We start from the raw sequence: 26,261 nt of genomic DNA on the forward strand, positions 1-26,261 counted from the left end.
TAAGCAGGGTTTTTCACTGAACTTCTTTATTCTACAGAAATATATCTAATTTACATGTGTGCATTACACAAAGTTTCCCTCTCTCTTAGCATTTGGCACACCCAAGCTGGCAACCCCATTCTCTTATACTTACCCCAGATTTCCATTTGCTGGACTGGAAATGCACTGTGGAAATCCACAAAGAGAAAAAGCAGCAGAGTTTGTCCTTGAGGGTCCATATTATGAGACTGATCCCCCTCACTGGATTCCGCCCGATAACTCACATCTGGAAGCACCAAATCTAGAGGACAAGATATTACATGAATTTCTAAGATAAGTAAAGCCCTCGAAATACAAAGTGACTACAGAACCTGTATTCTGAACAAAGAAGGATCTGAGAATAGGAGATCTAAATTCAAACACTCATTTACCCTTCTGAACCTGTTTATCCACATGATGGAAGCAAATCATAATGATTCACAGGAAGAACATGAAAATAGTAACTAGGTATGTAAAATGCAAACCAAACAACACTCCTTTACATTACTGAGAAGCACTACACAATAAATTAATTGATTCCTTGTACAACTTTCTAAGGCAGGTATGGCTGGTAAGAGGTTAGATTCACCTAAGTGTGATGACAACAGCTAACTTGTGTTACGTGCCAGGTACTGCATCAAATGCTTATGTACTATTTCCACATTTAGACTTTACAACAACACTATTGGATAGGACCTATTCTTATGCCCTTTTACAGATAAGAAAAGAGGCACAGATAGGTTAAATACCTCATTCAGCATGAGCCAGTAAATGGTGGAACTGAGTTCTAGATTTTGCTAGACTGACTAAAGAATCTGCTTTTAGCCCCAGTACTATATATTTGTATCCCCAAATGTAATCCATTGCCCAGTGGTCACTTTCTAGCACCTTGATCCTTTAGAATACAATCAGGATAGTCCTATATTTCAGATCCATGTAGAGAAGTACCTTCATATGGATCCTTGTTCTGTCCTTTAGAGTAATAAGGGAGGGAGATGAAGGGACATTTTCTACATTATCCATTTCCAAAGTTAACTGAGAAAGTTCAGGACCATGAATTGGTAAAAAACTAAACCAGCAAAGCCCAAAAACAAAAATGAAAGAGAAAAGGAGATATGGAGAGCCCTAGAAATTCACCAGTCATATCTCTATTCGAAATCGGTGGAGTCTATCATTCCCTCTAAGATACTGCCCCTTCCCAGTAGGCTTTAATCTTCTCATACCAGTCATAGCCGCAGAATACCTCTTCCCTACTGGTCATCTTCCTCAGGAGCCAGAAGACCAGACTACCTTCTAAATTTCATAGGATTCTAGTTAGAACAGTCAATCTCAAAACTGCAACCCCTCCTAGATATCAGCCCAAGGTCACATACTCCAATTTCACAGTTTTATTAGCTCAGTTATTAACCTCCAACTTTTAGCATGATTCACCCAAAGCTGGTATGGTTAGAGTTTATGTGAATATTACAGTCTGCTTCCTAGGCCTAATACTATTACATCTTGCACTTGTATGTGTTTTAATTGTTTCTAAGGAATTTTATGTGATTTTCTCAGTTCATTATGAAGCATTTATCTTCCACAGTAGTTCAGAAGTATCACTGCTCCCTTACCTTTGTAAAGGCCCAGAGTTGACAGATTAGGTACATTAGAACTCTTCTGAACAAGTATCTAACAGAAGGACCAGGAATAGAGGAGGCAGCAGAGGAAGTAAGAGGAGAACCAGTATCAACATGCAATGCCAGGCCGGGTGCGGTGGCTCACACCTATAATACCAGCACTTTGGGAGGCTGAGGCAGGTGGGCCACTTGAGGTCAGGAGTTCAAGACCAGCCTGGCCAACATGGGGAAATGCTGTCTCTACCAAAAATACAAAAAACAATTAGCTAGCCATGGTGGTGGGCACCTGTAATCCCAGCTACTCGGAAGGGTGAGGCAGGAGGATCACTTGAACCCAGGAGGCAGAGGTTGCAGCCAGCCAAGATTGTACCACTGCACTCCAGCCTGGGCGACGGAGCAAGACTCTGTTTCAAAAAACAAAACAAAACAAACAAAAACAAACAACAAAAAAACATGCAATGCCAAAACAAGCTCTGAAAGAGCTTTGCCTGTTTGACACCTGTTTGCCTCACTTCAAGTGGTCTCTCACATTTGGCCAGACCCTGACCCTCAAACCCCAACCTGGGCCATATCTCTGGTCATATTTTTATATACACTTTCTATTCGTATTTCCTTTCATTTCTCTAATATTCTTCAAGTTTCTTCATTCCTGTGCAGAGAGAAGGAGGATATACCTCTATCCAAATTGAGATCCAAATTGGGTACCATACACAAATGGTATTTTTTCCAATCAATTAAAGAAGAGGTATCTTTGAAGAAAGTAGTCATTGGCTGCTCCCAAGTTGACAATATCAGAGGCAGACCCAAAGGTCCATATAGAAATATGTGTAGTTGCTAAAGAAAACTGCCAAGTTTTAGTATCTTATGACTATGTATTCACTTGTATAAAAAACAAATATAACCCTGACCTGGTTTACACTCCCATAAATGTGTTATGCAGTTACTTTTTTTTTTCTTTTTTTTTTTTTTTGAGATAGAGTCTTGCTCTGTCACCCAGGCTGGAGTGCAATGGCGCCATCTCCGCTCACTGCAACCTCCACCTCCCGGGTTCAAGCGATTATCCTGCCTCAGCCTCCCAAGTAGCTAGGTAGCTGGGATTACAGGTGCATGCCACCATGACTGGCTAATTTTTGTAGTTTTAGTAGAGATGGGGTTTCACTATGTTGGCCAGGACGGTCTCGATCTCTTGACCCCGTGATCCGCCCACCTCTGCCTCCCAAAGTGCTGGGATTACAGGCATGAGCCACCATGCCCAGCCTAAGCAGTTATATACTAAGCCTTTCCACACTGAAGACAGGTGTGAGGCACCACAGATAGATCCACTAGGATCCCCAGAAATTTATTCTGGGTTTAATAAGTGTGAGTTACAGATACAATATTAAGACAGTTTATTTATTCATCTGGTTCACATGATCATAGATTTGAAAGGCACCACAGGTTAACACTGTTTTAAGTTCTAAGTTCTTGGGGTACAAAGATGAATATCCAGATAATATCTGTCCTCAAGTTTATCATATTTACAGTATGAGAGATACATAAAAGCTGGTAAGCTATAATACAATGTGATACATGCTAGAAGTATATACAATGCAGTATTTTCTGGGAAGTATTTGAGTATACTCAGATTGAGAAGGAAACTTCCTCTGATCGTCTCCAAACCTATTATCTAAAACAAAAGAAGGCATGCCCCTGAAATGGTTTCTGAACTTCCCATTCCCACTCTTATCCTATCTGTAACCCAGGGTTTCTTAACCTCTGCACTAGTGACACTTTGGGCCAGATAATTCTTCACTGTGGTGGGCAGTCCTGTGCACTATAGGATGTTTAGTAGCATCCCTGGCCTCTAGCCACCAAATGCCAGTGGCACCCTTCCTCACATTACCCCCTCCATGACAATCAAAAATGTCTCCAGACATTGCCAAATGTCCTTTGAGGACAAGATTACCCCATTAAGAACCACTGCTTAACCTTTCTTGTCCCCTGAACCAAGGCCAGAGACCAGAATGTGTACTTTCCTTTATCTTTCTTCGTTTTCATCCTCTTTCTTATGGGGTAAACACAAGGTATTGTGAAGATTAAAATTCCTACCCAGTGGGCACTGGGGCATTATGGAAAGGCTTTATACCCGTAAATGAAGTCTCCCTCACAAATCTCAGAAGGCATTAACACATGAACTAAGGCTGACTCACTGTTTAGGGCAAGAGGAATTTTAAGATGCAAACTCAGAATAAGAGGGGAGTGTCTGAAGAGCCAAGAAGTGCAGTTGTCTTATAATTGGGTTGTTTAAATCATTTACATGTAATATGAATATAGCTACAGTTGGGTTTAAATCCATCATCTCTTTTCCATTTGTTGCTTGTATTCTTTGTTTCCTTTTTCCTCTTTTCTATTTTTGGATTAGAAATTGCTTTTTAAGTTTTAAAAAGTGTTTTCTCTCTCTCCCCACCCCCCTTTTTTAAGAGACAGGGTCTCATTCTGTTGCTCAGACTAGAGTGCAATGATGTGATCATAGCTCACTGCAGCCTCAAATTCCTGGGCTTAAGCGATCCTCTCTCTGCATCAGCCTCCAAGGTAGCTGGGACTACAGGTAAGAGCCACCATGCTGCCAGGAATTTTTTATAATTCCATTTTATCTTCTTCTTTTTTTTTTTTTTTTTTTTGAGACGGAGTCTCGCTCTGTCGCCCAGGCTGGAGTGCAGTGGCCGGATCTCAGCTCACTGCAAGCTCCGCCTCCCGGGTTCCCGCCATTCTCCTGCCTCAGCCTCCCAAGTAGCTGGGACTACAGGCGCCCACAACCGCGCCCGGCTAATTTTTTTGTATTTTTAGTAGAGACGAGGTTTCACCGTGGTCTCGATCTCCTGACCTTGTGATCCGCCCGCCTCGGCCTCCCAAAGTGCTGGGATTACAGGCGTGAGCCACCGCGCCCGGCCCATTTTATCTTCTTTTAAAGTTATTCGTTATAACTGTTGCTTTAACCTAGGGATTGCCAGGCTTTATTAGTATACAACTTTAACTTATCACAGTCTACCTTCAAATGATATTATAACAATTCATATATAGTCTAAAAATCCAGCGATATACTTCTACTTCTCTCCTCTTGGCCTTTGTGCTATTGTCACATGTTTTACTTCCACAGACGTTATAAACTTTATATGTTATATTTTTGCAGATCCATGATCAATGAACCCTAAGCATAAGAAATACGAAAAATATAGGCCAGGTGCAGTAGGTCATGCCTGTAATCCCACCACTTTGGGAGGCCAAGGCGAGCAGATGACTTGAGGTCAGGAGTTCGAGACCAGCCTGGCCAACATGACGAAACCCTGTCTCTATTAAAAATACAAAAATTCGCTGGCCATGGTCCAGGTGCTCAGGAGGCTGAAATGGCAGAGATAGAAATCATTTCAGGGTCCTGACTGATTGAACCCAGGAGGCGGAGGTTGCAGTAAGCTGAGATCACACCACTGCACTTCAGCCTGGGCGACAGAGTGAGACTCCATCTCAAAAAAAAGAAATATGAAAAAAATAGAAAATGATAGCAAAACATGTCACACACACACATGCAAAATTAGCCAGATGTGGTGGTGCGCACCTGTACTCCTAGCCACTCAGGAGGCTGAAGTGGGAAGGTCACATGAGCTTAGGAGCTCAAGGCTGTAGTGAGCTAAGATCAAGTCACTGCACTCCAGCCTGGGAAACAGCAAGACCCTGTCTCTACATAAATGAAGAAAGCCTCAGTGAACTGTGGGATAACTTTAGGTGGCCTAATTCAAGAATGTGTAATTGGAGTCCTGAAGGGAGGGACTTCAAGACTTGTTTCTTAAAGATTTTTTTTTTTTTTTTTTTCTGGTGAGGTACTTATGAAAGGAAAATTCAAACTCAAGACCCCAAACCACTATGCCAAAAGGAAATAATTTAGCTGAAAGCTGAGTCATGCAAGAAGTTGCCTCTCCTTTTGTTCCTAAGCAGATAGCTACAGATAAAGGGTTAAATACTTCTACAGGTAGCTACTCTTATGTTCTCCTTCTATTATATAAAGGGTCAATTTACTGAGCACAAGACAAATACATAATTGACTATTCCCCTACTTGCTCCTTTTCTCTTGTAACATATGGATTCAATAATGTGACCATCCCCTCCCTCTTTCCCCTCCAGCCTGCATTTCCCTCCTTTAAATACCGAAGACCTCAAAACTATCTTTAGAGAAAGGCACAGGCACATCCTTAACCTTGGCAAAATAAACTTCTAAACTAATTGAGACCTGTCTTAGATACTTTTTGGTTTATATACTCAAGAAGGATATTTTGTGTTTTTAAAAGGACAAAAGTATTTTGTATCTACCCGCATAGCCACCACTTCCAGTGCTCTTCCTTTTTATTTATTTATTTATTTATTTTTTGAGACGGAGTCTCGCCCTGTCGCCCAGGCTGGAGTGCAGTGGCCGGATCTCAGCTCACTGCAAGCTCCGCCTCCCGGGTTCCCGCCATTCTCCTGCCTCAGCCTCCCGAGTAGCTGGGACTACAGACGCCCGCCACCTCGCCCGGCTAGTTTTTTGTATTTTTTTAGTAGAGACGGGGTTTCACAGTGTTAGCCAGGATGGTCTTGATCTCCTGACCTTGTGATCCGCCCGTCTCGGCCTCCCAAAGTGCTGGGATTACAGGCTTGAGCCACCGCGCTCTTCCTTTTTTGGGTAGATCCAGAATTCCATTTGGCATCACTTTTCTTCTACCTAAAAGATTTCTGTTGGCTGGGCGCGGTGGCTCAAGCCTGTAATCCCAGCACTTTGGGAGGCCGAGGCGGGTGGATCACGAGGTCAGGAGATCGAGACCATCCTGGCTAACATGGTGAAACCCCGTCTCTACTAAAAATACAAAAAACTAGCCGGGCGTGGTGGCGGGCGCCTGTAGTCCCAGCTACTCGGAGGCTGAGGCAGGAGAATGGCGTGAACCTGGGAGGCGGAGCTTGCAGTGAGCCGAGATCGCGCCACTGCACTCCAGCCTGGGTGACACAGCGCGAGACTCCGTCTCAAAAAAAAAAAAAAAAAAGATTTCTGTTAACATTTCTTATAATACAGGTCTTCTCGTGATACATTCTTTCACCTTTTCTATGTCTGAAAAATTCTTCATTTTGCCTTTTTTCTCTCAGTACTTTCTAAAGATGTTACCCCACTTTCTTCCAGTTAACAGAAATCTGCCATAATTATTTTGTTGCTGTACACATATGTGTCTTTTTTATCTCCAGCTGCTTTTAAAATTTTTTATTACTGGCTTCAAATACTTTGATTGTGATGTGACTCAGTATAATTTTCTTCATATTTCTTACACTTAGGCTTCATTGATCATGAATCCGCAGGTTTATAGTTTTCATTAAATTTGGAAACTCAGGGGTGAGACCCTGTCTCTACAAAAAAATTAAAATAAAAATAAATTAGCCAGACATGATGGTGCATGCCTGTAGTCCCAGCTACTCAGGAGAGGCTGAGGTAGGAGGACTGCTTAACCCCAGAAGTTCGAGGTTGCAGTGAGCTATGATCGCACCACTGCACTTTAGCCTGGGCAACAGAGCAAGACGCCTTTAAAAAAAAAATTGCTATTTCTCTGAATTTACACTCACATTCTTCCATATGATGCTAAAAATTTTGGTTCCTAACATTGTTAACATAATTTTTTATCATATGTATACAATAATTCCAATATAAAATACCAATATTATTCCTAACAATCATGCCACTAAATAAATTTTAAGAGGTCTTTGGACTTCCATTTCATCCTTAGAGTATATCCTGCTAAGAATGTACAGTCAAAACACCATGTTCTAAAGTCTGTTGAATTAATTCTTCTTGTTACATGGATTATAATTTTAACATAATATACAGGTAAGTTTATTACCTTTTATGTTGAGGAATATTTGGATTGGATATGAAATTCTAGGTTGGTAATGGTTTTATTTCAGGACATTAACACTATTAGTCTAACACTTTCTGTTGGAATGGGGAAGTCAACTGTTAATTTGTTCATCTTTTAAAGATGATTTGTCCTCCTGACTGATTTTAAGATTTTCTCTGTTTTTCATCTCTTTAGGTGTATAAATCTTTTTTATTTATACCGCTTGATTATTCTGTTGTTAAATCTGTCTCAGTTGTTTCAGTCATTAACTCTTTAAATATTGTTTCTGCCCCATTTTCTCTTCTCTCTTCTCTTTTTGGACATCAATTAAATACCCATTAGACAGTTTTACTCTTTACTCTGTTAACCCCTTTCTTCTGTATTTTCCATGACTTGTCTCTTTGCTTTATTTTTGCTAAGTTCTTGCTATCTTTAGCTTTTAGTTTACAAATTCACTTAAGTTGTACTTAATCTGCTGTTAAACCTGTGTACCAAATTTTATTCAACATTGGTTATTATATTTCTTGATTCCACAATTTCTGTTTTGTTCTTGTTAAAAGTTATTTCATATTTTACAGTTTGTTTCCTAGTAAAATTTTTCAAACTTGCTTTCATTTTCATAAACATAGTAAGCATAATTTTTCATTTTAGTTTTTTTGAAACAGGTCTCACGTCACCCAGGCTGAAGGGCAGTGGTGCGATCATGGCTCACTGCAGTCTTGACCTCCTGTGCTCAAGCAATCTTCCCACTTCAGCCTCCTGAGTAGCTGGGACCACAGGCATGCACCATCCATGCCCAGCTAACTTGTCTAGAGATGGGGGTCTCACTGTGTTTCCCAGGCTGATATCGAACTTGCAGGCTCAAGCAATCCTCCTGCCTCAGCCTCCCAAAGTGCTGAGATTACAGGTGTGAACCACTACACCCAGCTAAGCATAACTTTTTAAAGTCAATGTCTGATATCACCAGTATCTGGAGTCCCAGTGGGTGTTTCTGTGACTTTGTTTTTGCTATCTTGTCCTTTCTTACACCTGATTATTTGTGACTGTGCATGTGTGTGTGCATATGCACCATGAGACACTATTTGAAAAAGTGTTAAATAATTGGGAGCACAGGATGCAGTTATTTTCCTCTAGAAATTTTTGTTTGCTTCCATAAGACATCTAGAACTAACAAATCTAAAATCATCCTAATCCAATTTAAAAGTTTAAGATTTTCTGGCCTGCCTAGATGACCAGAAAGTATATACAGTCCATGTGAAGAGTGATTTATTTCAGGTTGACCTTACTCCTTAAAATATAGCCTTCTAGTTATCCCTTGCCCAAGGCAAGAGGTGTTTTTAGCAGCACTCCCAAGCTCAGCAGGTCCTGGATTCTTTGGCCTTTTTGTCCTGCATTGATTTGGAAGTATTAATACATCTTAGCCTCTCAACTACTTGCTTGAATTGGCAAACTACTCCAGGGCAAAAGCATCCCCCAATGCTAGGCTCAGCTCTCTGTAATTCAAACCTCTCCTAAATCATGGCACAGAAACTCCTCTTCACTAGCTCTTTGATGCTTTTATGATTTTGTTTGTTTTTTGAGATGGAGTTTCGCTTTTGTTGCCCAGGCTGCGGTGCAATGGTGCAATCCCGGCTCACCGCAATCACCACCTCCCAGGTTCAAGAGATTCTCCTGCCTCAAGTCTCCTGAGTAGCTGGGATTACAGGCATGCACCACCATGCCTGGTTAATTTTGTATTTTTAGGAGAGACAGGGTTTCTCCACGTTGCAGGCTGGTCTCGAACTCCTGACCTCAGGTGATCCACCCACCTTGGCCTCCCAAAGTGCTGGGATTACAGGCGTGAGCCACCATACCCGGCCTGCTTTTATGATGTTTTAATATTTCATCCAGCCTTTGCCTTCAGTGAGAAGGTTGGTCTAAATTATCAAGTTTGCCACTTTCAGAAAGTAAAATCTCACCAGAATTTTCATAGCTAGCTCTCTCTCTTTTTTAAAACACTCTCCTTAGAGGCTTCACTGACTATATTTAACATAACATCTCCATCACTCTCTATTACTTTGTTCTATTTATCTCCACTGCACTTATCACTACCTAATATCTATCTGTTAAATTTTCCCCAAGAGGACAAAAAAATTTGTCTGTCTTATTCCTTCTAGACAATGGAATGAGGAGGAAAAAGAAACTTATTTATTTTATACTCTTCTGTACTATCTAGATATAAAGAAAAAGCATGTTTTAAAATAGAAAATGTCCAAGCATGGTGATGAAAATGTTTTCATCACCATCCTGCTCCCTCCTCCTCCCTAAAAGATACTATGGTATCTTTTGATATCTGACATGCAACATCAGATAGCTGACATCTATCATACCACGCCTCTTCTGTTCTTTTTTTTTTTTTTTTTTTTTTTTTGAAACAGAGTCTTACTCTGCCGCCCAGGCTGGAGTGCAGTGGCGTGATATTAGCTCACTGCAACCTGTGCCTCCCAGGTTCAAGTAATTCTCCTGTCTCAGTCTCCCGAGTAGCTGGGACTACAGTCATGCACCACCACGCCTGGCTAATTTTTGTATTTTTAATACAGACAGGGTTTTGTCATGCTGGCCATGCTGGTCTCAAACTCCTGACCTCAAGTGCTCTGCCATCTTCACCATCTCAAAGTGCTGGGATTACAGGCGTGAGCCACCGCGTCCAGCCTGTTCTCACTGTTTATACTTTTCTATAACTTCATTTACTCCTACAGCTTCAGTCATATGACAATAACAATTATTAATATTATTGAGTACTTGTTATATGCTAGGAGCTTCATTCACATGGATTATTATACTTAATTCTAAAACAAGCAAACAAACCCCAAAAGAACAGAAAACCAATTTTTGCAAGGGAAACTAAACTTATAAGTATCATCCTCATTTTAAAGCAGAGGAAGAAAAGGCTTAGGCTGGTTAAGTAAGTTACCTACAGTCACACAGCTAATTAGTAGTGAATCCAGGCTGGGCGCGGTGGCTCACGCCTGTAATGCCAGCACTTTGGGAGGCCGAGACGGGTGGATCACGAGGTCAGGAGATCGAGACCTTCCTGGCTAACACGGTGAAACCCCGTCTCTACTAAAAATACAAAAAATTATCCAGGCGTGGCAGCAGGCGCCTGTAGTCCCAGCTACTAGGGAGGCTGAGGCAGGAGAATGGTGTGAACCTGGGAGGCGGAGTTTGCAGTGAGCTGAGATGGCGCCACCACACTCTAGCCTGGGCAACTGAGCGAAACTCCATCTCAAAAAAAAAAAAAAAAAAAGTAGTGAATCCAACATTTACCCTACTGTGCCATGCTCTAAACACAGGACTACACGACTCTTACCTATGGAGGAAACTGAGACTCTAAAATTCTGTATCTCTAAATCTGACCATTTCCAAGATCCAGACCAAATTCCTATATAGCTCCTTACAATGTTCAAAGGATATCTTGAGGCACCATAAACTCAACATGTTTAATGTCAAACTCATCTTTATCCCCCAAATCTGCTATTAAGTTTTTTTATCTTGCTGAAAGTATCATTACTCTGTCAGTTATCTGTGGAAATTTTTTGTTTGTTTGTTTTGTTTTTTGTTTTTTTGAGACGGAGTCTCACTCTGTTGCCCAGGCTGGAGTGCAGTGGCCGGATCTCAGCTCACTGCAAGCTGCAGCTCCCGGGTTCACGCCATTCTCCGGCCTCAGCCTCCCAAGTAGCTGGGACTACAGACACCCGCCACCTCGCCCGGCTAGTTTTTTGTATTTTTTAGTAGAGACGGGGTTTCACCGTGTTAGCCAGGATGGTCTCGATCTCCTGACCTCGTGATCCGCCCATCTCGGCCTCCCAAAGTGCTGGGATTACAGGCGTGAGCCACCGCGCCCAGCCATCTGTGGAAATATTTTTAATAGCTTTATTGAGATATAATTCACATACCATACAATTCACTCATTTTAAATGTGTAATAAAATGGATTTTAGAATATTCAAAGAGTTGTGCAATCACCACCACCATCAATTTTAGAACATTTTCATTACTCTGAAAAGAAGCCCCTCCAGGCCGAGCACAGTGGCTCATGCCTGTAATCCCACCACTTTGGGAGGCCGAGGCTGGTGGATTGCTTGAGTCCAGGAGTTTGAGACCAGCCTGGGCAACATGGTGAAACTCTGTCTCTACCAAAAATGCAAAAATTAGCTGGGCATGGTAGCACATGCCTGTGATCTCTAGGAGGCTGAGGTGGGAGGATGGTTTGAGTTCGGGAAGCAGAGGTTGCAGTGAGCCGAGATTGTGTCACTGCACTCCAGCCTGGGCAACAGAGCCAGACCTTGTCTGCAGACCAAAAAAAAAAAAAAAAAAAAAAAAAAAGCCTCTCCATCAACTTTCTGTCTCTCTGTATTTGCCTATTCTAGACATAGAAATCTGATATCAACCTTAGATGTTCCCTGCCCCCAGTCTCTCCCTACCTTAATAATGAACTGGTTACCACATTTTGTTGATTAATTCAGGTAATAAGTCTGGCCTTTCCAAGCCTACCACACTTTAGATTCAAGCCCTCATTATTATTATTATCTTTTCCTTTCTTTCTTTTTTTTTCTTTCTGAGGCAGTCTTGCTCTGTCACCCAGGCTGGAGTGCAGTGTCGTGTTCTTGGCTCGCTGCAGCCTCCACCTCCCAGGTTCAAGTGATTCTCCTGCCTCAGCCTCCCAAGTAGATGGGACTACAGGCATGCACCACCATGCCTGGCTACTTTTTTTTTTTTTTTTTTTTTTTTTTTGAGATGGAATCTCACTCTGTTGCCCATGCTGGAATGCAGTGGCCGCAATCTCGGCTCACTGCAACCTTTGCCTCCTGGGTTCAAGTGATTATCCTGCCTCAGCCTCCCGAGTAGCTGGGATTACAGGTGCCTGCCACCACGCCCAGGTAATTTTTTTATTTACTGAGATGGGGTTTCACCATGTTGGCCAGGCTGGTCTCGAACTCCTGACCTTGTGATCCATCCGCCTCAGCTTCCCAAAGTGCTTGGATTACAGGCGTGAGCCACCACACCCGGCCTAATTTTTGTATATTTAGTAGAAACAGGATTTCACCATATTGGCCAGGCTGGTCTCAAACCCCTGACCTGAAGTGACCCGCCCGCCTCAGCCTGCCAAAGTGCTGGGATTACAGGTGTAAGCCACTGCACCCAGTCGTCAAGCACTCATGATTTTTAATTGAGTTCACTTACTTATTTACTTAGTATTACTAACTTCTGCCTCTTATCCATACTCTATAATGCTGCTAAAGACTTCTCCCAAAACATTCGATGGTTTTTGTTTTTGTTTTGTTTTGTTTTGTTTTGAGATGGAGTCTCGCTCTGTCACCCAGGCTGGAATGCAGTGGCGCAATCTCAACTCCGCCTCCCTTATTCACACCATTCTCCTGCCTCAGCCTCCTGAGTAGCTGGGACTACAGGCACCCACCACTACGCCCGGCTAATTTTTTGCATTTTTAGTAGAGACGGGGTTTCACTGCGTTAGTCAGGATGGTCTTGATCTCCTGACCTCATGATCCACCCGCCTTGGCCTCCCAAAGTGCTGGGATTACAGGCGTGAGCCACTGCACCCGGCCACATTCAATGGTTTCTTACTGTACAGAGAATAAAGTTCACAATCCTTAGTATGGCACTCAAGATCAACCATATTCAACTCCAGACTACTTTTCTAGCCCCATCTCTTCCTCGTGCACCATTCAGTTCAGGCTTCAGTCATATTGGATTGTATGAAAAATGCATGGCATGTGTCACATTTTACAGTTTTCAGTTCCCTGGCAAAATTTTCAAGCTTGGCTTTCACATTAGATTATATGTTTTTACACAAATCATACATATATGTAGATGCAGAATTCACATACTAAAGGCTTTCCTAAACTGGGATATAAAAACCCATTCTAAAGATAATTGGATGGAACTTTTCATCAAAAGGATATGGAAACTGAATAAATCCTGTTAAGCTGGTTGGAAGAAACCTTTGGGCTGGGGCACAGTGCAGCTGCTGGAGTCAGTATCAGTTCTCCCAACAAGTCCATGCCAGCCACGTCTTCAGGGATGAAAAGTATTACTGGATGTCCTAGCACAGGGTAAATTCTGCTGCAGTGTGATTCAATTGTACCAAAATTTGGTCTACTGTCAGAAAACAGACAAGTCAAATTTAACGTTTTTTCCTCTTAAGAAATTATTTAAAAGAACGTTCAAAATTATTTTTATAACCTCTAGCATATGTATAACCATATAACGTGCCATATCAGTTTTGTTGGAATAAATAACTTATGTCTCACTCAGGGAATCACGGCAATGGAAATAGTACAAAAATTGGCATTTCAGAGATGGTATCATGGCTCCTGCTTTTGCTGCCACTAATGGATGCTTCTTAGTTTCTCTTTTAAAAAGCATTTTAGACCCAGTATGGTGGCTTACGCCTGTAATCCTAGCACTTTGGGAAGCTGAGGCGGATGGATCACTTGAGGTCAGGAGTTCAAGACCAACCTGGCCAACATGGTGAAACTCCCTCTCTACTAAAGATACAATAGCTGGGCGTGATGGTGCATGCCTGTAATCCCAGGTACTCAGGAGGCTGAGGCAAGAGAATCGTTTGAACCTGGGAGGCGGAGGTCGCAGTGAGCTGATAATGCGCCACTGTACTCCAGCCTGAGCGACACAGTAAGACTTTGTCTCGAAAAATAAATATTATTATTTTATTTTATTAGAGATGGGGTCTTACTATGTTTACTAGGCTGGTCTCAAACTCCTGGCCTCAAGCAATCTTTCTGCCTTGGCCTCCCATAGTGCTGGGACTACAGGTGTGAGACATCATGACCAGCCTGTTACTTATTCTCAAGTATATTTCCTCCACTAAAATTAATCTTTGGTTCTGGGCAAATTTTCAAATTCATTCAAAGGTCAGCATTGTGTGAGGGGGTCCATGAATCACAAATGGCCTAAAACTGGCCCCATGATACTTAGAAGTCTGCTCTCATACATGCTACACCTTCCGCTGAAGAGGTCTAAGGTTGCTGTTTGATAGTAACAATGAGAAAAAAATCAGACCATCTTTCTGTCCTAGAAAGAATCTAGTAAAATTTTGTTACTTTCCAATAGCTCTTTTCTAAACAGAGAGAAAATATTCAACCTGAGAGAGCTGATTAAGAATGAATTAATTAATTAAAAGAGAGGAAATATTAATGAACCTTTTCCTTTATCTCTAATCAGGTCATCCAAGGAAACACATCTACAAAAATTGGCTCAGAGGCTTAAACTTCTGTCAGTACAACTATGATGATAAGCTGCTACCTGTAAGGATTGTTTAGTATTAGAGGATCACTAAAGAAAAATATGGGGTGGGAAAATTATAACCTGTATATTAAATGACAAAAATGTTCTCATCTGAGGTGTAATTTTGGGTGAGAATAAGAAAACAGACTAAAAACCAAGGGCAGTCTCTTTAAGCCTTAAGAGACTCTGATTACTAATGTTGCCTCCGGGCACATAAGAGGCAGAAACTAATGAATAAAGACTAAATTAGGGCTGGACACAGTGGCTCACATCTGTAATCCCAGCTCTTTGAAAGGCCAAGGCAGGATGATTGCTTGAGTCCAGGAGTTTGAGACCAGCCTAGGCAACACCCTCATCTCTACAAAAAAAAAATTTTTTATTAGCAGCATATGGGCTGGGCGCAGTGGCTCACGCCTGTAATCTCAGCACTTTGGGAGGCCGAGGTGGGTGGATCACGAGGTCAGGAGATCGAGACCATCTTGGCCAACATGGTGAAACCCCATCTCTACTAAAAGTACAAAAAAATTAGCCGGGCATGGTCACGTGCGCCTGTAGTTCCAGCTACTCAGGAGGCTGAGGCAGGAGAATCACTTGAACCCAGGAGGTGGAGGTTGCAGTGAGCCGAGATCTGCACTCCAGCCTGGGTGACAGAGTGAGACTCCGTTCCAAAAAAAAAAAAAAATTAGCAGCATATGGTAGCATATTTCTGTGGTCCTAGCTACTAGCTACTCGGGAGGCTGAGGTGGGAAAATGAGCCCAGGAATTCGAGGCTGCAGTGAGCTATGATGGCATCTGGGTTGAATAGAGTGAGACCCTGTCTCAAAAAAAGAAAGAATAAATTAATTGGACTTAAGCATATGTTAGGTCTTTTCTTGATATAATTCATTTTCGCTTTGGATTCTGTGGTAGTTAAATGGCACAGGAAGGCAAGACAGAAGGGCTCTGTGTGTTCCATATTGTTTACCACCTCCTCCATGGATTTTTTACATTTTTTATTATTACTATTTTTTGAGACGGAGTCTTGCTCTGTCACTGGAGTGCAGTGGCGTGATCTCGGCTCATTGCAACCTCCGCCTCCCGAGTTCAAGCGATTCTCATGCTTTGGCCTCCCAAGTAGCTGGGATTACAGGCATGTGCTACCACGCCCAGCTAATTTTTGTAATTTTAGCAGAGACGGGGTTTTGCCATTTTGGCCAGGCTGGTCTCAAACTCTTGACCTCAAGTGATCCATCCACTTCAGCCTCCCAAAGTGCTGGGATTACAGGCATGAGCCTGTGCCTGACCAGATTTACTTTCTTGGAGTCTGAAGAAGATGGAGATGGACAGAGAGATGATTTCCAAACCTATGCAAAATGCTGATGCACAAAAAATAATGTACAATGAATTCCTTTGTATTCATACTATCTCTCTAGCCAAGAATTCAAGTAAAGTTTTAAATTCAGTCTTCTCTTCTCATGCCCAAATGGGATTGGAACTAGCAGGGTCTGTTTCGTTTCATTTACAGAAGAAAATAAGGCCTGGAGAGAAGAAGGCACATGTCTTCAGGTCATTTAGAATAGATTCAAGTACATAAATAACTTAAAACAGCAGTTTTCAACATTAAAAAAAAGTTTTACTTCTGCTTTTCTTATAGAGAAGCTGACACCTGGCACTTATAAATGACAAGTGAGACAATTTCCAATTTCTACCCACATTCATACTCAAGAGAGGAGAGTAAAATATGCAGAGGGACAACAAGGCTTTACGCCTTCACCTCACATAATGCTGAGAGTCGACCACAAGAGCAATTCCATTCCCAAGGTTCAAAGTGGGTTCATTCTCTACCCTGCAAAGCAAAGCAAAGCTAAGCCATCTCTCAAATATTCTAAAATCAATCTGTTTGACACAAATTTTGGCCCATGACTACTACCACCCCAGTGATTACTAGAATTCAGTAACTAATTAACCAAGGGGAAAATGGTAATATTTAAGTTTACCCCCTCTAGAGACAGGGATGAATCTACTAAAATAATAAAATGTGGGGGTGTCAGAAAATTAGTTTCAAGGTGACTTTGGGTCAAGATATCAAACTGTGAATCTTTTGGAAATAGGACAATAATAGCTGAGAAAAACTGCAGAGCCATAGCATCATCTTAAGCCATAGACCTAAGAACTTACCCAAAGATCTCTGTGGAGAGGATTCCATTTACCTTTATACTGAAATTAAATCTGACCTGCAAAACAATAAATTAAGTGTGAGATTTAACATGAGCTAAGATAGATTAAAAACTTCCATATCTAATCCCTAAAGAAAAAGGATAAGTTTAAAAATTTTTAAATTAGTATTACTTTTAATTGATAAACTATAACTGTATACATTCATAGGGTACAGTGTGGTGTTTTGATATATGTATACAATGTGGAATGATTAAATCAAGTAGATTAACATCTATCACATAACTTACTAGCATTTTTTGTGGTGAGACATTTGAAATTTACTCTCAGCTATTTTGAAATACATAATATATTATTATTGACTATAGTCACCCCCCTGTGAAATAAGATTCTAAAAACTTATTCCTCCTGTCTAACTGAGACTTTGTACCCTTTAACTAATAACTCCCTATTTCCTTCCTTGACCCACTCCCAGTCTCTGGTAACCACCATTCTATTCTCTACTATGAATTTGATTTTTTCAGATTCCACATATAAGTGAAATCATAAAGTATTTGTGTTTCTGTTGATAAAGAAAATGTGGTATATACACAATGGAATACAGTTAGCTTTTTTTTTTTTTAATTTTTTGAGACAGGGTCTTACTTTTGATATTCTATCAAAATTTCTTGGCCAGGCATGATGGCTTACACCTATAATCCCAGCATTTTGGGAGTCTGAGACAGGTGGATCACTTGAGGCTAGGAGTTCAAGATCAGCTTGGCCAACATGGCGAAACCCCATCTCTACTAAAAATACAAAAATTAGCTAGGTGTGGTGGTGCACACCTGTAATCCCAGCCACTCAGGGAGCTGAGGCAGGAGAATCACTTGAACCTGGGAGGTGGAGGCTGCAGTGAGCCAAGATCAAGCCACTGCACTCCAGCATGGGTGACAGAGCAGAACCCTGTCTCAGGGGAAAAAAAAAAAATCCTTATTTGTTCTTATAGTCATTTTAGGAAAGGAGATAAACAGCAAGGTTTATTATCTAGATTTAACAAAAAACAAAGCACAGAGGAGGGAAGAGGTATCTAAAGTGATACAATAAGGCAATTTAAAAAAAAAACCAAAAACTGAAAATAACCCAAAACAAAGCTCTCTCTATCCAGAGGTTTCTCAGCTATAACACATAACCATCATTAAGATTGCCTTGGCCGGGTGTGGTGGCTCACACCTGTAATTCCAGCACTTTGGGAGGCCGAGGTGGGTAGATCACCTGAGGTCAGGAGTTTGAGACCAGCCTGGCCAACAAAATGAAACCCCATCTCTACTAAAAATACAAAAATTAGCCGGGCATGGTGGTGCACACCTGTAATCTCAGCTACTAGGAAGGCGGAGGCAGGAGAATGGCTTGAATCTGAGAGGCAGAGGTTGCAGTGAGCCAAGATCACGCCACTCACTAGGCAAGAGTGAGATTCTGTCTCTCAAAAAAAAAAAAAAAAAAGATTGCCTTGGGCCAGATGCGGTGCCTCACACCTGTAATCCCAGCATATTGGGAGACCAAAGTAGGATTGTTTAAGCCCGGGAGTTAGAGACTAGCCTGGGCCATATAGTGAGACCTTGTCTCTCTAAAAATAAAATATAAAAATAAATAAATAAATAAAACTGTCTTAAGGACATAGAAACCAAATCAATTCAATATTGAAAGTTGAAAGTTGTCTTTTTTTTTTTTTTTCCCCCAAGACAGGGTCTCACTCTGTCACCTATGCCGGAGGGCAGTGGCACAATCATGGCTCACTGCAGACTCAACCTCCTGGGCTCAAGCAATCCTCTCACCTCACTCTACTGAGGAACTGGAATTACAGGAGCTCACTACCACAGTTGGCTAATTAAAAAATTTTTTTTTGTAGAGACAGAGTCTCACCATGTTGCCTTGTCTGGTCGTAAACTCCTGGACTCAAGCAATCCTCCCGCCTCGGCCTCCCAAAGTGTTGGTATTACAGGTATGAGCCACCATGACCTCAAATTTTAAGTGTTTTAATCATCTTCATTGAAAGAAAAAGAACCAATCATATCTGTCCATGTCCTACACAATAAAGGTCTCTGGAAAACAATGACTTAAACAAGAGAATCATTATTGTACAAAGCAACAGCTTACCTTAGGGTGCACCATGATGATTTTACGTAAAAAATGCTTTATAACCAGACAATCTGTCATCAAGGTTCTGGGCTTTTCATCAACCTGTAATAATACAACAAAAACACCTACCACACATACACAATCTCAAGAGCACAAATGAATTAAATTATGGTTTTTTTTCTCTTCTAAAAGTAACTATACCTCAGAAAGCTTTTTGGGCAACCAAAGGGAGACATCTTTGGGAATGAGAATTGTATGCAAAAGAAAATCTAAATAGCTGTCACTTCTTGGGTTAGAGTATCTGTTACATGGAACTTCAGGAGACACAAGAACAAAGATCAGAGTAAAATTCATAATGTCAAAACCACCTTTGGGGACAAATTTAAAAGTAATTCAGACTGAAGTTGATAAGAATAACTCCACCATCCTAATGTGCTTTGGAACAATCTGTATTAAGAATCTGAGTTATGCTTTTTTAGAAAGAAATTTTTAAAAAAGAATCTGAGTGGAGTCAAAGGAGCAAACACTAAAAGGAACCTATTTTTGACATCAATCCATTAATCCAAACATTTATTTATATGGAAAAGTTGTAGAGCAAAAAGCTCAAAAGTCAGAAGACCTGTGTTTTAGTACTGGTTCTGTAAAAAAAAAAAAAATTAAATGCTCATGGAAAAAAAAAATCACTGCTCTGGACCTCATTGTAGATCTGCAAAACAGGGATAAAACCTACCCCTTTGACCTCACAGAACTGTTTTAAGGATCCATATATTTGAAAGTATAGGCTGGGCATGTTGGCTCATGCCTTAATCCCAGCACTTTGGGAGGCTGAGGTGGGCGAATCACCTGAGGTCAGGAGTTCGAGACCAACCTGGCCAACATGGTGAAACCCCATCTCTACTAAAAATACAAAAATTAGCCAGGCATGGTGGCATGCGCCTGCAATTCCAGCTACTCAGGAGGCTAAGGCAGGAGAACTGCTTGAACCTGGGAAGTAGAGGTTGCAGCGAAACAAGATGGTGCCCCTGCACTCCAGCCTGGGTGACAGAGCTAGACTCCGTCTCCAAAAAAAAAAAAGAAACTGTATATTATACATGGTAATAATAATAGATATCACTCATTGAATACCTACTATGTGACAAGTATTGTACAGTTGTTATATATATACTACCTCACAATAATCCTGAAAGGTAGGTATTACAATCTCTTCTTCGTAGTTTTTTTTTTTTTTTTTTTTTTGAGATGGAGTTTTGCTCTTGTTGCCCAGGCTGGAGTACAGTGGCATGATCTCGGCTCACTGCAACCTCTGCCTCTCGGGTTCAAGCGATTCTCCTGCCTCAGCCTCCTGAGTAGGTGGGACTACAGGTGCGCACCACCATGCCTGGCTGATTTTTTGTATTTTCAGTAGAGACGGGGTTTCACCATGTTGGCCAGCTGGTCTCGAACTCCTGACCTCAGGTGATCTGCCCACCTCGGCCTCCCAAAGTGCTGGGATTACAGACGTGAGCCACCATGCCCGGCCCCTTCTTTGTAGATTTTTTTTAAGAGGCTCAGTAAAGTTAAGCAACATGCCTAAGGTCACTTAGCTGTTCAGTGGTACAGCCAGAACTTGACTGTAAGTCTTTCTTTTTTGTTTTTTGAGTGACCTTAAGTCTTTCTAATACCAATTGCCCATGTTCTTGCCAATATACTACAAACACTTCCCTACAAATATAAGATTTACCACTAGGTGAAGACTCTACCGCAGGAATGGTGCTAAGGTATCTTATTTATATTATCTCATTTAACCTTCACAAAAACTCTATTAGGTACCCAAATTTTATAAATAAAAGATTGTGCAGGATCTGGATTTTTAAAAATGAAGGAAAAAAAATAAACATTTTACAAAACAGTCTCAAAAAGGTTAAACAGCTTGTCCAAGATTAGCCAGGTCAATTTGGCTCTAAATCTTTAGCATTAACCACTTACCTATACTGACTCACTATTGTAGTGTTCCTAAAACCAAAGTTAGAAACAGTCTCCTAGAAAATGTAGAAGTCCAAAAAAGTGAAAGAAGAAATACAATCAGAAATCAGTAGGCTTTTATTGTTGGCTCAGAGAATACAGAGCCATGTACTAGGTATATGTTTAAAAAAAAAAAAAAAAAAGGTTCCAGATGTCAAAATTTGGTAACACAAAAAGAAGAAACACACAAATATAGAAGGATAAGCTATTATAATATTTTTATTTTACTTATTACTTTTTTTTTTTTTTTTTTTTTAGAAATAAGGTCTCGCTTTGTCACTCAGGCTGGAATGCAGTGGCATGATCATAGCTCACTGTAACCTCGAACTCCTGGGCTCCAGCGACCCTCCCACCTCAGCCTCCCAAGTAGCTAGGACTACAAGTGTGTACCACCACACCTGGCTAATTTTTATTTTTTAATTTTCTGCAGAGACAGGGTCTCATTATGTTGCCCAGGCTGGTCTCAAACTCTTGGCCTCAAGCAGTCCTCCCACCTTGGCCTCCCAAAGCTCTAGAATTACAGACATAAGCCACTGCACCTGGCTTTTTAATGTTTTTTATAAGTACACTGAAAAAGAAGTAAAAAACTGTGGCAATAGGTTGAGATTTAAAAATAGAAAAAATTGGGCCAGGTGCAGTGGCTCACACCTGTAATCCTCAGGTCAGGAGTTCAAGGCCAGGGCTGGCCAAGATGGTGAAACCCCGTCTCTACTAAAAATACAAAAATTAGCCTGTAGTGGTGGCAGGCGCCTGTGATCCCAGCTACTCGGGAGGCTGAGGCAAAGAACTGCTTGAACCTGGAAGGTGGAGGTTGCAGTGAGCTGAGATCACACCACTGCACTCCAGGCTAGGTGACAGAGCAAGACTCTGTCTGGGAAAAAAAAAAAAAATGGAAAAAGTATTTGAAAAAATTATTACAAAAATGGGCTGGGTACGGTGGCTCATGCCTATAATCCCAGCACTTTGGGATGCTGAAGTGGGCAGATCACTTGAGGTCAGGAGTTCAAGATCAGCCTGGCTAACATGGTAAAACCCCATCTCTACTAAAAAAATACAAAAAAATTAGCCAAGTATGATGGCACGCGCCTGTAATCCCAGCTACTTGGGAGGCTAAGACACAAGAATCGCTTGAACCTGGGATGGAGGTTGCAGTGAGCTGAGATCGTGCCACTGCACTCCAGCCTGGGTGACAGAGTGAGATTCCATCTCAAAAAAAAAAAAAAAATTATTACCAAAATCGATAGGGGATTATTAGAAAATTCTGTAAACACATCTAGGATTATTCAGGCATGTAAACAGTGGTAATTAAATAATAACTGCAGTCTGTATACATATCATAGTCACATCCTTCATTTTTGAAATTTTAGTATAAAATGTTTAAACCAAAAAGCAATAGTCTTTAAAGTGTTTTCTGTACTTACCACTTCCAAAACAACTTCTTGGAACAGTTTCAAAGCTTTGTAACCTTGGTGATTATAGGGCGTATCATAGAGAGGGCTAATTATATCTAACAGTAAGACAACCGAAGTGAAAGTTCCTTGAGCAACTACTGGAGAGAGGCTACAATGAATAATGATGATATTTACTGAATACTTGCTACATGTCAAGCAGTTTCTATGTAAGTAAGAAATAATTCCATTTTATAGAAGAGGATAATGAGACTCAATAAGCTAATTAATTTGTCCAAGGTCACACACAGCTAGTTAAGTGGCATCAGTAGGATTCATAACTAGAGCTGACTAACTCCAAAGTCCACATTCTAATGCAGTGCTGCCTCTCCAAAAATGTTCATTTTCTGTGTATACAGGTAGCTATCTGAATAGGGTAATATATAATCCATCAATATTTTTTATAGAGCCTGACAAGCAATGCTTATGTATGACTATCCAATATATGCATTTACTCTCTCATAAAATATTAATGTGTCTTATTATGTACCTGGGCTTATAAAAATAAATAAGACAATCTCAGAATCAGAAGAGTTCACAGTTCAGTAGATGAGACAGACTAATTTAGATGACAATTTGAAATTTAGATAAATGAGGTGCTAAAGGAATACAGCAGAAGGACCGACACCTAACCCAGACTTAGGATAAAGTGACTAATGTCAGGTCAGAGAGGATAGTTAATACAACACAACTAACCCCTTAAAAGGGGTTAGAGGCCCCTTTTAAGATCTACTTATAGAATTATTAGAGAGAGGAGGCCAGGCGTGGTGGCTCATGCCTGTAATCCTAAAGATGTACACTTTAGGAAGCTGAGGCAGGCAGATCACGAGGTCAGGAGATCGAGACCATCCTGGCTAACACAGCCCATCTCTACTAAAAATATGAAAAATTAGCTGGGCATGGTGGCAAGCACCTGTAGTCCCAGCTACTCGGGAGGTTGAGGCAGGAGAATGGCGTGAACCCAGGAGGTGGAGCTTGCAGTGAGTTGAGATCACGCCACTGCACTCCAGCCCGGGCGACAGAGCAAGACTCCGTCTCAAAAAAGAAAAAAAAAAAAAGAATTATTAGAGAAAGGAAGAGAGAGACGACAAAGTCTTTTACAGTTGGGTGTTGGGTGTTGGGTGTTAGAGACCCAGTACCCCAGCCTGACATACCTACAGAAGCAGTGAACTTACTTATTTACTGTTATGAAAAAAATAGATGCTGCCAGCCCTGCACAACAGAAACCACTATTGAATCATATGGTTTTAGCCTTCACCTTTAAATATGTCTAATTATATGACAGAATATAGAAGTATGCTTTTAAATATGAACTTACACAGTCATGAGTCCTTATATTACTTTCTAGAAGAAAGTCTGTCTCTTCCTATCTTACCTTAGATACATACACACAGAAGTACAGATGTATAAATATATAGATATGTTTGTGCATATATGTGTATGTATATATGTATACTGCATTCACTTGATCACTTAGTATTATTACAAAAATAAATATTAAACTTGATAAAGCTGTCGAGAAGATCTTATAAAATCAGATTGCTTTTGGAGGGACATGTTACCCAGCCTAATGAACCCCAAGATGTAAGACTAGCTGTGGGCATAAACACAAAACCCAATATTTCTCCTAAATGAAGAAATTTCTTCCTCAGTCTTCCTTGCAATTAACTTTCCTCGCAGGCCCAAATGAATGGATCATTTATTATAGCTTTTCCATGGATATCTCTATTAGTCTTTGCTGTGAACCTTGTTACTTAACCTTTCTCCTCAATTGAGGGGTCCATGATGAAATCTTTTACAATCTCCCATTTATCTCTTCCCATTCTCTTCATTCAAATATTGTTTACATAGCTGCACAGTATCAAAAACAATGAGATATAATGGAAGAAATCCATGAGGAAATCCTTGTTCCCTTGAGGCTAATGCCATTTGACTATACTATTCTTTTACTTTTCATCTCCATCACCAGCTGACTCCTGGTCACTAAGCTCACAATTTTCCTCTGTACGCTAAATGCTGTCATCATCTTGACTGACATCCATATCCAAGCAGATAACTAGCCTAAGCAATAACTTAGTCTCGCAGTTCCCTGACCTCTTCAACAATAATGACCTTGACCTCCACTCATTCCCAGCCACCTATTTCCATGGCCACGGCTTGGAACTGTTCCATTCTGAAAATCTTAAATTAAAATGCCCCACTCTATTGTGAAAAGATGTATACCAAGGTATTAATAATGGCTGCCTTGAAAGGCCAAATTATGCATATTCTAAATGTCTGTTTTGATCATGCTTTGATTTTTCTGAGGGAAACACTACTTTTGCAATAAAGAAAAAAAAATAAGAGAAACTTTATCACTCTGATAACAACTTCCTATTCTTTCAAGTGTCAGAATCTCCTACAGCCAGCAAATCCGTTTTTCAGTCTCGTCAAGACCTCCAGACTTCAACCTCTTCCCACGGATTAGGTGCCCTTCCTCCATGCTAACATAGCATTCAGGGCTCACTTCTATCATCCATCCTGGGAATCGCACCGTATTGTAATTATGTGTTTACTTCTTGATCTTTCTATTTATATTCCAAGTTCCTTGGGATCAAGTAACATATCTTAAGACAATGCACCTACAGATAGTATCTAGCTCACTGACACTGACTTGAACAAACACACGTGTCTGGATGAATAAGTAAATATTGAAATAGCCCTGATGTATATGAGTCAGACTTTGGTTCAAGTTCTAATTCTGCCACTTAACTGTTGTATGACACTGGGAGAGTCAGTCAAGTTCTTTGAATCTCAACTTTCTGATCTGTAAAATGGGGTGATAATCCTCATCCAACCCACTTCATAGACTTGTCAGGATGCTTAAACAATGTATCTAAATGTTATGTATACAAATTACTGCTTGTTCAGGCTGACTGAAACACAGAACCTAATTTCCTAGAATTGCCCTTTTTGGTTCACTGGAATCACCATTTTATTGCTACTTGACATGAATAGTTTCAGAGCTGACTAATCATTAATTGCTCCAGATTGTTTACCCTCCATTCTCCTAAAGAAGATAAGGCACAGCTAGGGATATCTGTTGTCCTGATACCATACCCATTCCTTTCAGAATGAGCATATCATTATTCAAACATGGAGAAAGGTTGCCCAAGGGCTTCTAGGAGAATGTTTATAGCACTCTAATTCGTTATGTCTCCACCAACTCCAAGGAAAGAAAATAGGAGATGAGAGAACTGTTAAAGGGAATGGAGAGTGAATTATCACCCTCATAAATCTGGACTACAAATAAGTCGATAAAGAGATCTCTAAACCAAACTAATAAAAATGTATCCAAGTAGGATCTGCACCAGGAGTCACTTTTTATTTTCTTTATCAGGAGATCCAAATTCAAATAAAGGCTTATTTCAGTGGTTCTCAAATTCATCTGCATATTAGGAATCACCTGGGATCAGCCAGGCGCGGTGGCTCAAGCCTGTAATCCCAGCACTTTGGGAGGCCGAGACGGGTGGATCACCAGGTCAGGAGATCGAGACCATCCTGGCTAACACGGTGAAACCCCATCTCTACTAAAAAATACAAAAAACTAGCCGGGCGAGGTGGCGGGCGCCTGTAGTCCCAGCTACTCAGGAGGCTGAGGCAGGAGAACGGTGTGAACCCGGGAGGCGGAGCTTGCAGTGAGCTGAGATCCGGCCACTGCACTCCAGCCTGGGCGAC

General features: G+C 40.9%; 1 protein-coding gene across 1 annotated transcript in view; it reads right to left on the reverse strand.

The window, feature by feature from the left end:
• RCE1 (Ras converting CAAX endopeptidase 1) overlaps positions 1-26,261 on the reverse strand; it is a 109,756-nt gene that overhangs the window by 34,686 nt on the left and 48,809 nt on the right. The window contains exons 4-9 of the mRNA XM_025357307.1: positions 19,114-19,197; positions 16,981-17,036; positions 16,577-16,648; positions 13,482-13,677; positions 2,309-2,459; positions 134-280 (exon numbers count right to left, since the gene is read on the reverse strand). Coding sequence (XP_025213092.1) covers positions 134-280; positions 2,309-2,459; positions 13,482-13,677; positions 16,577-16,648; positions 16,981-17,036; positions 19,114-19,197 — 706 coding nt within the window. The remainder of the gene's footprint in view (positions 1-133; positions 281-2,308; positions 2,460-13,481; positions 13,678-16,576; positions 16,649-16,980; positions 17,037-19,113; positions 19,198-26,261) is intronic.

Source organism: Theropithecus gelada, chromosome 14 (assembly GCF_003255815.1).
Source record: "Theropithecus gelada isolate Dixy chromosome 14, Tgel_1.0, whole genome shotgun sequence".
Taxonomy (NCBI): domain Eukaryota; kingdom Metazoa; phylum Chordata; class Mammalia; order Primates; family Cercopithecidae; genus Theropithecus; species Theropithecus gelada.